Genomic DNA, 17654 nt, shown 5'->3' with positions numbered 1-17654 from the left:
CATAAGAAGGGCGTGGGAGATAAAGGTAAGTCAGTTTTAAAAAAACATAATGCTATATCTTATTCCAGGAACTTGGCTTGAATAGATTAAGTGATTAAGGCTCAAGTTTAGAGATGAAATGTAAGGGTGAGAAAGCAAAACATAAGCAGAAACGATATGTTTTTCCAAAAGCAAGTAATTTAGAAGAAAATTAAATGTCATATCTCGGGGGCTAAAGATTAGAAGGATAAGAAACAAAGCATATATATATATATATTGATAATTAAATAACTGCGGTTTATGTTACTTGTCATGGCAAAAGAATGACGCGTGTCATACAGTTTATTGGTGAATTATTTTCATTCTATGACACAAAAATCAAAAAAGAGAAAAGTTGGCAAGACAGATCACACAATCACAACATGGCACCTGTAAGGTCTGAGACCTGGTAGCAGGCACTCAGTGAGTAAAAACAATGAATAATTTAGGCTTTGTGAAACAGTAAATAGGGAGCAGGAACAACAGATGATCCCAACTATGAGACTAAATACAGAGAAAACTGCCTAAGGATTTTATAAACTAATTAAGCTTATAGTGTAACAAACTCCACTGCACTGGAAAAACACTAATATCCCGGTGTTTGAAAGCTGAGTTCATCATATTGTCCATATATTGACAATTTTATGTTATAGCAAATCTCGAGATGATTGACAGCAAGCTATGTAAAATTCAGTTAATTGTTTTGTTTTATTTAATTATGTTATCTAAAACTACTCTTATTTTTTAAAAATAGTAATGCATAGCCATAGGTAAGTCACTAGGTGGCAGCAGCAATGCTAAAACTATTGACCAGGCTGCCTGTCCAACCCAGTAGAAGTACCCTACAGAAACACCAATGTACAGAGCAGATGAAGTTTGTGACAGTGGAGGCAAGTAAAGTAACATAATGCATTAAACTATATTTAATATTTTAACAGAGGCAAAAGATTGCAACAAACATATCTTTAATTAAATTTCAAGACAAAATGTACATCAGGAGAGGATTTATTAAAATTTATTTTTATGAAAGAAATAATCAAGAGGACAAAAATAATATTAACTCAGCAAATCGGTTCAAACACAAGGCAACAAACAGCATAAATGACAATTATTGTTATACTAAATTATATATTTATATAAAGCAATAATATTAATAAAACCTGAATACTATTTCACCTGCTATAAAATCTCTGAAACAAGAGTATCTTTAACAAATTTTCTCTATAAACAATCAGATTGACAAAATCCTCTGCTGAATAGTTTTTATTTTATCCCCGTTGTTTAAAATATATTTTTTCTACATTTTGTTGTTGTTACATTTTTTTGATAATCTATTGAATGTTCTGCCTGAAGATGTCTACATATTTGTTTATTTTGAATTTTGAAATAGCCTTAAAAAGTTGAATTATTTATCCATATTACTAATGATAATTAGATTACTCAATGATTCTGTCAGATCTTTTAAAGAAAGCAAAAAAATAAAAAAAATATAAAAGCTATGACTGGATTAATTTAATTAAGGGGATTTTACTTACTTTGAAGTTAACCATTTACAATTAAATGTCAGAGAATATTCAGTGACACTAAAGAAACCTTTGAGAAACTCTACACATAGATTTATCTTAAGCCAAACTGTTAGTACTTGTCAAATGCTACAACTACAAAGTATCTGCAGAGATTAGAAATAATTATATTTATCAAAGCACTTATATTGAAATTAAGTCCATATCTATGCAGTGAAAGTTTTTGTTTGGTCTTATGTTCGGTAAATGCAAAAGTTCTGTTTATGACTCCTAGAGCTTTGTATGTAAGAATAAAAATAAAAAATCCCAGCAATATGATGTGATAAGGAGCATTAAAAAGCTGTACATTAACTTTTGCTGCTTTCACTGAAACCAACATATACAATCCCATTACTCATTACCAAGTATCCAGAGGCTTCCAAATACAGGAAAGAACAAAAATAAAGGAAATACTGCTTAGGAAGACAATAAATAAAATGTATAATTCAATACTGCTGCTGTTAAACACTGTCTGTGGTTCAGCAAGGCCTCTTTCTCAGCCTTTTGTGTTTTATCTGTCATCCTGGATCATACTTTCAACCTTTTTTGACAGGTCAGAGAAAGACGGACGCTTGTCAAAGTCATATGTCCAGCAGTCCTTCATCAAACTGTAGACCTGGGATTAATATGGGAAGCGTATTAGATGTAACAAATTATATTTGTAAAGATGTTTTTTTTTTGTTCAGGTGGTGCCCAATACTGAGACAGAGCAAACATACCTGCAGAGGGCAGCTTGGAGGAGCTGGCAACCTCCAGTTGCTCGCCAGCATGTTTGCCAGATGCATTGAAAGAGATGTACCTTGGACATTTTGTCCAATCTCCTGCAAACAAAGCTGAGAAGAAAAAAATATTATTGTAATTTAAAATAAACCTTAGACACCCTACATTCCTGAATGCAACAATGTCCCATTTTCTTACTCTTTTGGGATTGACACTATTGTCACAGTAAGAGAAGAGCTCATGGAGAACAATCCCAAAACTCCAGACGTCTGATTTGTGGGAAAATTTATTTTCATTAAGGCACTCCGGAGCTAACCTGCAAAACATTCAGCAAAAACAAGAAAGGTTTTATCAAAAGCTTTACACAGACTTTTATTTTACATTTCAGGTCAAGAACTTTGATTACAAGATGTTTGGTTGAAACTTTTGCAATGATCACGTTAGCTCTATAAGGAGACCCTGATCCTCTTCGATTGTGCTGAACGTGATATCAGCTATAAACTATGGTCGTCACGTCACATCTCAATACTGTACGCACAAAGAGAATAGCTCTAATGATACCCAAGTGCATTCATGCCCATGAAGGGGAGTAAGTCCATTCAAATCCACTCTTTTTTAATAACTTGATCTTAAATTTGTGATTTAAATGTGACCTATAAGTCAAGATCACATCAGGCAGTAAAACAGAAGGAGGGAAATGTTTTCACATATTGATCTAGATAGTTGGTGCTTTACATATTATAAGTGATGTTTAATTTATTTATTTTTTGTTGTTTAAAAATGCTGCTAGTTGTACTTTGTTGACTCGTGTATATTTCAAACAGGAGAAATCATACCAGAAAAGGGGGCTCTGTCCAGGCTGTGAGAGGCGGTAGTACTCCTTATCAAAGGGAAGGACCTTCGTCAGGCCAAAATCTGCAATTTTCACCAGCGACTCATTGGCAACAAGAATATTTCTTGCTGCAAGGTCTCTGTGGACGTAACGCTGGGTCTGCAAGTACTCCATTCCCTACAAAAGTTAAAACAGGTGAGCACAAAAGAATGTGAGGCAGAAAAGAAATTGTAAAATCTGCAATTAGCGAGCTACTTTCAGTCAGACAGGATTTTCACCTAAGAGTTTTTTTTTTATATTGCATGTTTGGTTGGACTATTAGTCAAAAAGCCTTTCAAAATTGTTATCCTAGGGATTTGTTGCGTTACAGGTTCGGAGGAAACAGAAGTGCTTCCTCAGCATGTTTGCTAAATTTAAAACTGAAAAATGTCATATTTTTCCTACTTTATGTTGAGATCTAAACTAAAATTAGTAGCACTAATTTGAGAGAACAAGCTGACCAATATATCAGCTGGCACAGTCAGAATTTGCATGTGTTGTTACTGTTAGATTAGACATTTTTGATTTACATATGCAATGGACATAAAATTTCAAATTGCATTGGTATATTTCTCACATACTTCAACCACTATGAGCCATACTTTGTGATAGTAAAGATTTGAACTTTACATTTTTGTTAATCAAATATAAACCTAATTCATTTTTATGTATTTGGAAAAAGGCTGATGTCTGTGACTTTTACCTTACAAATCTGAGAAGAAAAAAGCAGCATCCGCCTGGTGGTGATGTTATGACGGTTAGTCCACACATAGCCATTAAGGCTGCCACACGGAAGATACTCCATCACTAAGCTCATGCTAAGGCGACCTGTGAACAAGCAAGCAATTCAATAAACCAGGTTAGCCCAGGGCATAATGTCATATGTGCATAAGTCAGTGATTCTTGAAAAGTGGGACAAAATGGACTTAAACCCTCCGCCTCCCCCCCAAAATTTTTTTTAAATTATTTCTCAAGCTTATGTATTCAAATATGACAAATAATGGTTTGGAAATGTAAAGATGCTAAGGTGCAGGTTCCCAGTTGCAACATTTTTTTGAAAATTACATTTTTAATGGACCTGACCTAGAACCTTGTCCTCACCATCTGACAAAAATAAATATAAAATTATTTTTAATGACCCTATTAGTGATATTTTTACTCAGTTTTAAAGACAAATGCTTCTCAAGAAACAAAAGAAATATTATTTAAAACAAACAACATAAAGTTCATCTAACGGAGTCCACACAGAACTGAAGGTGGTGACAAACTAATGAGTAAAAAGAAATACTTGATGCATGTGAAGTAATGCCATTTATGTGAAATACATTAAATTAAATTAACTGCAAATTTAAGTGAGCTTTGTCAACATTATCACTGAAAGTCAGACTGTCAGTTAAAAACTCTGACGGAGTTGACGAAATGCCAAACTACCTCAATTTATATGATGTAACTCTGAAGTAACATAAAAAAATGTACATTATACTAAAGTTAAGCATTTATTTCACAAGATTTCATCATAGTTTTGTAAATTGTCAGTTATGTTGTTGACACATCATGGTTGTGACGAACAACTTAGGAATAAAACAAAAGAAAAAAAAACCTAAAGAATAACATATACTAACCAGAGCTGCCTGCCCTCTTACCAAAGGAAGAGGAAGAGGTCATGGGGTCCTCAGAAGTTCTGATGCCCCCCCAATAATGCCGGATATTTTTTTTTACATTCTTTTAATGCCTGACGGTGTTGACAAAAACTTGGGCCAAATTTCAATTGAGTTGGAAAATATGTAAAAATTATTTTTTATTAAATGTATTGATACTTTTATAATTATTTATTTGAATACTTATACTTAATTGTCATAATGTATTATCTTAGTGTTCCTTTAAGTGTTTTAAACTATTATAATGTATTAATTTACATTATACATTATCCTGGTGTTTGTATATTCAGCAAACACCAGGAAAACATACATTGTTGTGCTCACATGGTCCAGGTTAGTTTAGTCTCATTTTTAAAAATATCTGTATATATTTTATGCATATTTTATTCAAATTTTATGTGAATTATCCAAAAGACCTCTTTTGTCCCTCTTCTCAAGAATCACTGGAATACAATGGTAAGTTTTAAATGTCTCTAAAAATCATGCTTTCCTGAGATAATGTTAATTAAACATAAATAATAATTAATTATACATAATCTAATAAATAACATAGGATTTGATTATTCAGCAACAATTTTAGATTTTAAATTTTATTCTCTTTTGAGCATTTTTTTTCCAGGCTTTTTCTGTTATGTTCCAGTCCATAAGTGTGTATGTCATTTTTACCCATGCTGTAGCAGACTCCTCTGTACTTGACGATGTAGTCACAATGTAAAACACTGAGCATTTTAACCTCCTTCTGGAAATCCTCTAGATTGGAGCCTTTGTTATGCTGGAGCTTCTTCACAGCCACAAGCTCACCAGTGTTATCACCCAAAGGGTCGTAGCGACAAAGCTCAACACACCCAAAGTTTCCCTGCAGATATAACCAGATGAATCTGGGAATGAACATTCTGCAAAAGTCAAATATGATGCAAGATTTAGTAGATAATTTGTTGTTTCAAGCTTACTTTTCCCAGGGGGGAGATGTAGCATAAGTGTCTTTCCTCAAACAGTGTTTGATCATGTGGAACAAGGTTGAGAGCTTTGGACATGGGGCTCTGTGTCACTGGTTCAGTAGCGTGAAGAATTACATAATCTGTCACAAAACATAGAAATACACAAAGCAGCTGCATTAAATACAATATCTTGTAAATATAGAAATTACTATAGTACAGAAGCATTTATACACAGTGCAAAGACATTTAAAACAAAGTAAATCTAATAAAAATTTTACACTGGTAAATATTTATTCCACAAAAAGCTATTAAAAAATGATGAGAAGAATAATTGAGACCATGGCCGCTAACAGGTGTGGACAACCAAGTTAGTTTTTCCGGGTCAAGGCAGAGGAGGCCTACAACTGGACCCTCTAACTATCAAATTATGGTTGAGTATATTTTTTTGCTTCATGGTGGAGAAAAATATAGAGCTAATATTTGGTTTGGTCGCCAACACAACGTCTGCCTTGGAATTATTAAGCGTCTAATAGAGTTTGAAATGCTACAGACAGAGAGAAAAATATTCAGCTTCAATCTGTCCCTGCGCTTTGAGTCAGCCAGCCTCCATCACTTTGACAAAAGAAATGGTATTGGTCACCTGAGGAGCAAGTTGTAGCTACAGCTTACAGCTGGACAAGATTAATTAGGCCTTTGAATGGTAAATATTAATTAATATTTTACTTATTACAGAATGTCGTGGGTGTGAGTATCATGCCTGGGCCAAGGCAAAGCTGTCAGCTGGCCTGATTATGACTAACACTGCTTCCCACAGGTGTTGCTGGTTTGCAGAAATGTTGTATTTCAGTGTAGGTTACTACCTGATGTGATGAGACTGTTGAGCTGACGGATGATACTGCGACACGATGGTCTGAAGGAGGCGTCATAGTCCATGCACTGAGTGATCAGATCTGCTAACTCTGTCCACTGGGAAGGAGGCAGCTGATGCATGTTCTCATAAAAATTCCTCTTCTGCAGCAAAAACACAAAAAAGCATATTTCATAAGTGCTTGACAATTGGAAAGTTGCTGGTCCAACTATGTTAGTGTGCAAGGCACATAACCCAAAGCTGCCCACTGATTGATCTGTGCATGAATGTGTTCCCCTCATGGGCAAATAGGGCTCTATTGTGAAAGTGCTTTCAGTGGGTGACATTAATAGACTATTATAGCACTATAATAGTAATTTAGTACTTTTAAAATATTTACCAAAGCAGAAACACAACAGAAATATACATGCAAAGCAGTATGGATGAATAAATTTAATTATTTGTTTTAAGTCTTATATTTTTTAGATTGTTTGGAGCCAAAATTGGAAATTAAATAGATTTTTTTTTTTTTTTATAAATGAAGAGCTCTACACCTTAGCAGGATTATGTATTAGCAGAATCAGAATAATCACAAATGGAATAAAACTAATACAAAAGATTTGTGAGCAATTAAAAATGTTATTGCTTGATTTTGTAATACCTTCTAAAGTTTAAGTACCATTAAAACAGAGAAAACCATTTAAAAACAGATGCTTCTAGATATATGGATTAATGTTGTGCAAACAGTTAAAATAAAGCTTGTGCTCATATTTTTTTAAAAGAGAAATGCCAGTTAAAAATTGTCAATGTATTGATATAATTCCTCTTCAGATTACAATTTATTCTCTTGTTTTTTGTACAAAGACATAAATCCACCTGTCAAGAACAATTTGGGAAGACTTGATTCACAAAAATACAAAATAAGAATATAAAAAAGCTGAAAACTTAAATATAATTTTCTATCCTCCAAACACATTTCTTTTGCACATGACTAAATCAAAGTTACATTTTTAATAAAGCAAATCTGATGATCTGCACAAATGTTTAGGGAACATTAAAAAGTGTTCCCACTCAGACTCTACTGAAGAAGAATAAGTCGTGACTTGTGACGCTGCACAGCCTCTGCGTTACATGAATGACTATACCTGATCTAAGTTCCAGCCTCTCAATGGGGAGTTTCCATCATTGAAGATTTCCCACAAAGTGGCACCAAAGCTCCACTTATCGCACTCGAGTGTCAGGTTATCTGGGGCATCAAGCACCTCAGGAGCCACCCAGGGAATCCTGTCCAGAATAACTGAAAAAAGAAATTTCATTAACTAACACTGATCTTTTTATTTGTTTTAAGACATGATGTGAAAAAAAATATATATTTTAATGTTACCATCATTTCCCATCATAACCACACTGATGCCCGGGTCACTCAGCTTGATGAAGGGAGAGCTGCCCAGTGAAGGGTCACCTTCTCTTGCCAGCAGCAGGTTTTTAGCACAGATGTTTCCATGAACAATGTTTTGCTCTTCCTGTAATGGAATTGTAATTTTATCTTAAGCACAAATATTTTAAGTTTTATTCTACTGTATTTTGCGGGCTATTTCTAAAGTCTATAAAGCTTTCACATAAACAAATTTAGCCTAACTTTCTGCAGACTCTGTTTTCTTCTTTGTAAAATGTCTTTCTTACCAGGAAGTTGACTGCACATGCAAGCTGTTTGGCTATACTGAGTTTCCAGCTCACTGAGACAGATGTTCCTCTCTTCAAGTACAGGTCAAGGGCTCCATACTTGACAAACTCCTGAACCATGATGTCTGTAACGGCACAGCAAGATCTGTTTCTACAGCTGGGCTTCAAATACAAATTCTCAAATGCTCACTCGCGAGCACAAGAACTGAATAGGGTCACATGAGGACTGAGCGGGACTAAATTATTACTGGATGTGTAACATATTGTGGCAAACGCAGTGGATTTTTACCAAAAACATCAATTAAATTTCAGAAAATTAACCTTTGTCACTAAAATTTGATGCTGTTTTCATCTCACATGCTATTTGGATCAGATAAAACACTCAATTTTACTATTATAATAGTATTAAAAAGCGTTGAAACAATAAGAAAATCTTGTTGGTTTGAACTTACTTTGCGATTCATGTACACTAACTCCATATACATGGAGGAGGTGTTTGTGAGAAATTTGGCTCATCAAACTGGCAGCTTCAAAGAGTGACTAAGGAAAATATATATATAGTGATGTTACACAAAACATACATATGAAGGGAACTTAAATTTGCTGAATCTTTAATGACTCACACATTCCACTTTACTTCACAAAAACCCACCTCCCAGCAGTTCTTGTAAGCAGAATCAAGCTCCTTTAGGATGACTTCAGTCATGTGTTTTTCTCCATCACGGATGTCAGTTTTGTAGCCTTTAAAGATTCGGGTGAAGGTGCCCTGTCCGAGGCTTTCACCCTGATAATGAAATACCAAAGTCATTGCATTAATTGCTGTGAGAGACTTAAGTAAGAACAAAATTAAAAATCATACAGTCCAAAGATAAAGGTTGTGCTATGTTAGTTTTGGTCCCACATTTGAATATTTACCCAGTTCAGGTCTCCAAATTTGATCATGTGGATCTGAATGTGACTGAACTTGTTTCTTTCAGGTGTTGGAGATCCTTGAGCTTCAAACAAGCTGCTGTTTCGTACAATTATGAGATTTGTAAGTTCTGCAGAGTCAGAAATAGATATGTTTACTTCCACTTGAACACATATATGTTGTATGAGAACATTGGGTGTAACTTTAGATCTAGTCATTATTACAAAGCAATCTTCAGCTTAAATGATAAAAGGGATATTGTGAAATTTATTCAACTAATTCAAAAAATTGCCTATTTATCTGTAATATTGAGTCAAATTGCTGCAGACATTTCAATTGAACCACTTGATGAAGCAGCACCGCAGCTTCTTTTTTTGTCTTTCAAGCTTTGTATTTACCTAACTGTCCCTGAACTCACATATCTTTGTACCTTTGGGTCGAGGTGGACAGCAGCGAGTTAACTTGACGGGTATTTCGGCCAACAGCAGCTTGTTGTGTTGGTAATAGTTGGTGAGTTCTCTTAAGCTGGAAAATGATTTTGTGAGACCAGGAAGACTGTAGTCCTCATTTTTAATAATGAGACAGTCCTTATAATCAAGGCCAAGAGGGGTCTGCAGAAATAGAACAAATAGATTTAATTTACAATAGGTTATAGATAAAGAAGTAACATATATATATTATTTAAAAAAAAAAACTAAAAAAAACAACAGGGATGTCATCATCAGTGTATAACAGCCAGTTATCCTAAATCATAAAATTGATTGTGACTCCTATAATACTTTTTAAAGGATCTTTGAACAGTATATGAATCCAAAGGGCTCCAAAGACTTTCTCTTTTTGATGTCAGGTTATTAAAATGCACAAAAGAGCTGCATAAGCCGTTTGAAAATTAATGAGTGTACAATTCTTATCGCCTGCTATCCTTACCTGAACACAAACAGTGAGGAAGAAGTTCTCGTAGTTCTTTGGACTCTGCCGTATAAGGAAGGTACCGCCTGTACATCCTGACCTTTTCAACTTGTTGACCGCAAAGTCTGATCTGATTCCACAAAATGTAACACAGATATTTTAAACATGTTCACATCAAAATAATAGTCAAATTATGCATCTGTTCAAAAAGACTCACGTGATGGGGCCATGACAATAGTTTTTGAGTCCCTCTAGAAGATTTGGTGGAGCAATGTCTTGACAGAAGAAATGGCTTGAGTCCGTGATTAGTCTGAAATAGCCGTCAATCAGCGACATAAACGAAAGCGCCTCCTTGCGACTCTGGAAACTAGCCTCCTATAATGGCAAATGAGCAAGCCAAACAGTATAAGTATACAAAAGCAAAACTTTAATATACAATATAAATTAAGAAAAGAAATATTTACCAAGCATCTGTCATCCTTCCGAGTTATTGTTACCATCCTGCTGTCTTGTGGGACCATCTCGTTTAAGATCCTATTAATGCTGATGTCTACAATTTCATGAAAATCACAGAAGGTCTGCCATTCCTGCAAAAAGCAAATGGACTTTTTTTTATAACAAAAACTCTTTCTCTACTAAGGATAACAAAGTAACACTTGACCAAAAAGATGGAACAATTAAACCCTGGAACATAAGGGCAACCAGTTATATGAAGATGTTTACAAGTGTTTGACCCCATACTTAAATTGATTCCCTATTGTTTCCAGTCTTGCAATTGGAAACTTTTGCAAAATTTGACTAAAAGTCTTTATACACTGTGCTAACCTACTTTGGGACACCTCAAGGTTTTGTCCTTTGGGTTGACTTGTATCCTTATTTTAGATGTCCTCTTCCTGGAATACACTGATGAAATTACAGTGTTTTGATTGACTGATTACAGTTTGGTTGAAATCTTTCTGAACTTTTTAGGAATGATTAGTAGTTCATTCAAACTGCTTGAATATCAACATATCCTAACCAATGTAGTCTATGTTGTAGGTTGACTCCTTTATTGCTAATTTTTTGAACTGCATGACTAGTTAAAACTCATAGACTTTGTTTGGACATTCAAGTGTGAAATGCAAAATTCTCAAAACTGAGGAACTTGAAACCTAAATATCATCACATGTAATTCTGAAATCTCACTAAACCCAAAGGTCCTATTGGTGCACTGGCACTGCACCAATGTTTAAAAATATAGTTTTTATACACTGAGAAATAAGACCAGTTAAGTGAAATTATAACTTGTTGATCTAAATACTGAACCCAAATGAATAACCTTCATTTTATAGAAACTCTTTGCTCTTACCATGGCACCATCCAGTTGACCAGTTTGAATCCCTGTCTCCCCACAGACTCGCAGAAGGGTGAAAGTTGCTTCTGAGTGGGAGGAAGAACGATTGACACGGAAGGTCTCACTCCCGAGAGACGGCTCGATGCCAGCCAGTTCAATCAGGTATTTGAGCTTCAGACTGTACTCGTCCACTGAGCATTTGCCAAGCTTTTTCAAGAAACGCTTAAGGGTGTTTTTGATTCGAAAGCGATCCAGGCGGTTTCGTTTCTGGATTTCATGCCGATGTGACTTGGGAAGGCAGGATTTATAGCTGAGGAAGGGCAATCCATGTAAAAAAAATTAACAAATATAGCATATTTTCACTAGAAATGCTATAGTTGAAATAAAAGAGTACATAATATGCATTATTACTTGCTCTTTTGCTAGCTGCATACAAATATAAAAAACAACCACATCAGAAACTTTAATCAGTATGGATTTTATGCATGCTAATTAAGATTAAACCACATAACTGGTTTAAAGTTTAAATTTTAAACCAGTTTAAAGTTTATGTGTTTATGTCAAACACATAAACACTTTATGTGTTTGACATAAAGTGCTTATGTCAAACACTTTGACATAATAGATGTCTAAGTGTTTGCAACTGAAAAACTGGTGCAAACACTTTGACATCTATTATGAAAAATAAAATAAAGCTTTATTCAGCTGTAAATACCTGACAGTTTTGCAGAGCTCTCTGATAGTCTGGCGTCGCTCTTTAGCCATTCTCCACAAGTCCAGCACAGCAAGGCCGAGGCATTCCTCCTGGGCGCTCAAAGGTGGAACAATTCCCGCTTCACTCGCAATGAAGTCACTTCTCAACTAAACACCAAAAAAATGAGAAACATGCAATATTCAGCCTTTTGTTTTTCCTAACTACATTTTTACACTAAAAAAGACAAAAAATGTACAAAATAGGTTCTGCTCAACCTATAACCATAACCATTAGCCTACCCTATGTTAATTTTTTAATCAATGTCGGTGCATTAGTAAGTATTTCTTTGAGTTGGAATTGAAAAGGTGCTCTAAACACACTTTTTGTTTCAGTCTACTCATTGTCACTGAGGATGTGTGAAATTGTGGGTGTTAACTTCTGACTTTAGCTATTTCATATACACTGAATGAGCATCAGTGCCCTTTAAAAAAGCTTACATGAGACAGTAAAATGTCTAAAAATGTTTTTAAATTACAAGAAAGATATTGTGTTTAAGTCACTTTTTTACAATCTGCCTTCCTTTGCAATGGTACATCATTAATACACTGATATAAAATATAATGAAGTGAGTTATTGCCTTTAATGATAATGAGCATGATGTTCATGTACTATACCTGAGCAAAAAGGTAATCTATGACATTGTAGTCAAGCACCAGACTGATCCTGTCCTTTGTCAGACTGTAGCGATATGAAGTTCTTGGTCCTTGGCCGAACCAGTTCCCAAAGAAAAACCTGAAGACATAAAAGATCCATTATTATTTCTGAGTCAAAGCAAGCCTTATTTTTGAAATGTAAGCCAAGTAAATATGTGTCTTTCATTTACCGTAGTTGTTCCCTTTCCAAGTACAGAAAATAATGTAAACCACACATTAATCAGTATGGATTTTATGCATGCTAATTAAGATTCTGGATTTTTTTTAGTAATCCAGAATCTTGTTGCAAAGCTTGTTGGAATAATATTTAAATCAACTCAATCTTGTAATTAGTAAATATTTCAAACATTGTTAGAAGTCCAAAGCTTACACAAAATGGTAAAGTGCAGTTCCTAAAAAGTTAAATGATTTGATAAGATATATTTTTATGGTGGGGTAACTTTTTCTCCTTCATTACTGCAGATGTCCATATAGTTTTTGGTGAGCTTCACTTATGCTATAATACTAATTTATGTAGCTTTGAGAAAGTTTCCCTACATGCCATTCTGACATACATTTGGAGGTATAATAATGGGTAAAACAGTTACTGTTAAGCAACAAAACACTCCACATTTGTAAGATTTTCACTTGAAAGATTTGCATTTATTTGCAATTTTGTCTTGCTTTTAACTTATTTAGTAATAATAACATTAAAGATGACATGAAATAGTTCTAAAAGTATTCATATGGCTTTTTAAAACTGAATTTTGAATATTGAACTTACCTCACTCTAAAATGAACGACCAAGTTTTCGTCTGAGTCAAACATGTGTGATGGCGGATACCAAAATGACAGATCTGCAGAGGCTAAACCGAAAAGGCTCAGGTACACTGGTAAGATTCCTGGATAATAAAAAAATATATAATTACACATAACTTTATTTGGGCAACCAGCACCTCAAATCAACTAGAAGTTCCTGCTTAGAGTCTTACTCATCCATTCATTCTTACCACTTTTCTTTCCTGCTTGGATGCAAACATTTTCTGCACTTATCTGTCCAGATGAAATTTGTATCACTGTCGCATCCTTTGTGCCAGGAAAAAAGTAGATGTGTACTTGTAAGCCGGCTTCCATGCTCGAACTGGACTTCTGGCTGCCCCCCCGGTCTCTCAACACTAGGGGGGTCGACTCTTCCTCTCTGAAATTCATTGGCTTGTCTGAGAATAAAACCGACAGTTGCATTCAGATATTTGCTTCATTTTAATTATATGAGAACCCAATTAAGTCACACGTTCTCTAGTGGGAAGAAAACCTCAGAGAAATTAGCAAAAATATTATTTCAGGAAGAATTTGATGGTCAGTGGTGCTAAAATGTCAAGAATGAGAAATAAGGCTTTTGTGGGGTTATTCTTCTAAAAAGTTATCATTCTATTTATGGATTAGAAAAATGTTGAGACAAATGTTTCCCCTTCTCTTATGTTACTATTCTAGGGGAGAATAGAACTGTGATTTTTCTAAATGTGAGTGAAAATAGATATCCAGCTCTATAAATAAAGTAAATATAAACATAAAACGGAGGCTTGAATATAGCTTTGTCCTCATTAAATGTAAAAAGCTAGACTAAAACTTTTTAAAGCGGATGAAGAAACACCACTTAATATACAAAGTAATGTGCTAGACATTGAGACTATCACATTAGATTTCTTGTTCTTTGTTTCAAATAAAGTTGATTTTTTTCAAAATGTTGCAGACAAATATTTCCACAAACTTGCTAACGGTCATTTAAAGCTTTTTGGCACATCTTCCCATGGTCTGCTTTGTGTCTTTGAAATTACTGATGAAACTAGACAAGTAGGTGACAAAAAGGCAAATCAGGCCAAAATATCTGTCCTTCTGCACAGTATGTGAGTCATGTCTTATTGTAAAGAAAACCTGACTGCATCTGAGAGATGACAGATATCTTTACATTTTGCTTTGGTGAGAAGAGCATTTCCAATAACAGTTTTACAATTAATATCAAAACAGGGTTAAATGAGACAAAATATGCCATTCCACTCTGTCATAACTTGCTTTGGCGACAAATGAATCCTGAGACACTTTGAAAAATCCTCGAAACTCCCATTTACTCAAAACGACCAAACGTCTAGTTGTTACTGTTAAAAGATGTGTCATCATACAGCAACATTTACAGTACATGGCCAGGGCCGTTTTAAACATATACAGTTTAATGGTCTTGTTATAAAAGCTATAATAAGGTTGAAGAGGGAATATATTTCTCTGCTTCAACTATGTATTTTCCAAACCTTATTGACTGTATTATGTCTAAAACCTGTAATAAGACTATGTTAAGAATACTCAATAAACTCAGTACATGTTACATGTTCAGCTCCAGGAAATTACAGATATTCTTAGTTCTGTACTATAATCACAAAGCAGTCAAGACACACAGACAGCAACTTAAATACATTAAAAGCATAAGGAAAAGTGTAGTTTTGCAATCAACAAATCATCACACATATGGAACTGCATATCTCTCACACTTCCAATATCAAAGCTGTTGCAACACATCAAAAATGCTTTGGAAGACACACACCTGCTACTCCTTCCTCTGACTGTTCTTAGATCCTGTTGTCTAGACCAAAGAAAAAAAAAAAGGTAACGGATTATTGTCAGCGCCTTTTGGGCAGATTTTTTTCTTCACATGACATCATCAGAAAAAAACTCCAGTTCTTCTAATTTATTATGAAGTTTTTATTCAGGGCCAAACAAGACAACCATTAGCAGCATTTTCTAATTTTAATGAACCTCTGTCTTCTCGGTAGCTTTCATGCTTCCTGTGGCTTGGTTTATTGCTGAAGTTGCTTAATCAGTTGATAATCTTCATATATTTTGGGCCAATTAGTTGCTTTGTTTGAATCTAAAAGGCTGTGTTGTCCCACTGCCTTTTAGGTGGTTATGCACACTACATTTAATAATATTCAAAGACCTTTGGGGATTCCCACTGGGTTTTTGTGAAACTGATTGCCATGCTCTGCTACATAAGGTGCAATATAGCATGTAAAGTACAGAAACCCTTTGGTAACTTATGTCACATTGTTTCATGTTTCAGAATTGGCTCTTAAATTACTTATTTGACACAGGAAATAACATATATCACAGAATTCACACTGAAACACATCAGAGTAAAGGGAATATTGAAACATTAAAATGTCTCAAGGTAAGCATTCACTGAACACTCACAGCTACAGCAGATCAAAACAGAGAAACATGTCATTATGTTATTAGTTGAGAACAGTCAACCTTACCTAGCACATAATTTCTAACAACTGCCTGATAGTCCCAACGTCAAGCACCAAGCACTAATATTATTAAAACCTAAAGTTGCTGGTCAAGCTTTTACCTTTTACATTTGGATGTCCTTAATTCTTCAGTTCATAAGTTTGTTCCTGTAAGTTTGTGCTTTCCTTTTCTTAACTTCTGCGTTTCTGACTCTCTGTATGTCACTGTCAGCATGTCAGGGTGTTGACAGGAAGTCCTATCTGATTTCCTGATTTTTGACAAGCGTACCTAAAATGTCGACAGTGTCTCATCGCTGTGAGATTTTTTTCTACCTCACAGTCACACAAATTGAAGAAAACTTTACCTTCTCACACAAAAGGATATTCTGTTCAGTACTTAGACAACTTAACCACAATGTGCTGCACATTGACTGAAAAAAGCAGATTTCGTCTCCTAAAATTGGACTTCCTTTCCTACTGTTGCATCTTTTTGAATGAGCCTGTGGAGAACCTGACACATTTACAGCAAAATATCTGAACATTCATCCTCCAAAACAGTTTAAATGTCTGTGTATGAAAACATTCTCCAATGTATTTCAGTCACGTTTGTTCCAAATATGGACAGTTTCCATTCACAATTTTCAGTATTCAAAAGCTTGATTGTAAAAGAGCAAGATTCTCTTTTTGCTGCTTCATAAAACAATAAATAAAGCAACAATAAAAAAAAATTAGACACTATGATTATGTTATTATAGAAACTCAAACAGAACTTTTTAATTTTCTTTTAAAAGATTTCTTGATGATGCAACAATCATGAGAGAAGTTTATGTTCAGTGGAAGCGAAAGTCCATCTTTCAACAAATCGATTTATCTAACATTTCAGGAAAAGAAACCCAGCTGACAAGTGTGGCTTCGCTTCTCAGCAGCGCAACTTCCTGTTCTAGTTTTACCAAAACCATCTGGTGTAAACTGCATTCACATCCAGCTTGAACTATGAGTTTAATTCACTTTCTTATTGCACTTTCATGTTGCTGTTTGCACTTGTTGGAAATGTATGAATTCTCTTGGTTAACATTATTCAGTTTGTTAAAGATTTGTTAAGATGTGTGCAAATTAGCTTCTGGATTCATATAGTGGAGTTTGTTTCCTCATAATAAAAATGTGCAAATGAATACAGACTTTTCCTGCAACAATTTAGATTTCCTTGTTATTTGATCAACTCAGATTAACCACCAGTTTCCTGTTAAAGGTAAATAACATAATGACTCATAAGCCATCCCTTCTGTTCTGACAAGGAATATGAAGCTGTGCACTTACCATATAGACATCTTTCATATTAAAATCATATTTTACTGCAAGCATCCCTACAGATATTATAATGATAAATTAAAGCGAGTGTATGCTATGCTGCAATGGATAAGAAAACACGTTCAGTCAAAAAGTGTTTGCTTGATAGTTTTTTGTTGCTAAAATGACCTTTTTGATCATTAATCATTGTCAATACCTATAAAAACTATAAAATGTCTCATTTTTTTCTGGAA

General features: G+C 34.6%; 1 protein-coding gene across 3 annotated transcripts; it reads right to left on the bottom strand.

The window, feature by feature from the left end:
- Positions 1-288: 288 nt before the first annotated feature.
- On the bottom strand, positions 289-16360 carry jak3 (Janus kinase 3 (a protein tyrosine kinase, leukocyte)). Of its 3 annotated transcripts, none has more exons than XM_044129848.1 (25): positions 16236-16360; positions 15429-15467; positions 13846-14052; positions 13620-13737; positions 12818-12935; positions 12165-12310; positions 11465-11759; positions 10581-10703; positions 10334-10491; positions 10135-10246; positions 9638-9818; positions 9213-9337; positions 8950-9081; positions 8750-8837; positions 8298-8422; positions 7999-8137; positions 7760-7911; positions 6628-6778; positions 5780-5907; positions 5496-5685; positions 3875-3999; positions 3137-3309; positions 2499-2616; positions 2300-2413; positions 289-2196 (listed from the first exon to the last, which is right to left on the bottom strand). In XM_044129848.1, the coding sequence occupies exons 3-25, from the start codon at positions 14042-14044 to the stop codon at positions 2092-2094; spliced, it is 3315 nt and encodes a 1104-aa protein (XP_043985783.1). In that variant the 5' UTR covers positions 14045-14052; positions 15429-15467; positions 16236-16360; the 3' UTR covers positions 289-2091. The 3 variants fall into 3 exon arrangements, with proteins under 3 accessions (XP_043985783.1, XP_043985784.1, XP_043985785.1); XM_044129849.1 differs by lacking the exon at positions 16236-16360 and adding an exon at positions 16141-16161; XM_044129850.1 differs by lacking the exon at positions 15429-15467 and having other exon boundaries at positions 16236-16349.
- Between the last annotated feature and the right edge of the window lie 1294 nt (positions 16361-17654).

Source organism: Gambusia affinis, linkage group LG10 (assembly GCF_019740435.1).
Source record: "Gambusia affinis linkage group LG10, SWU_Gaff_1.0, whole genome shotgun sequence".
Classification (NCBI taxonomy): domain Eukaryota; kingdom Metazoa; phylum Chordata; class Actinopteri; order Cyprinodontiformes; family Poeciliidae; genus Gambusia; species Gambusia affinis.
This window is presented reverse-complemented; position numbering and strand designations above follow the sequence as displayed.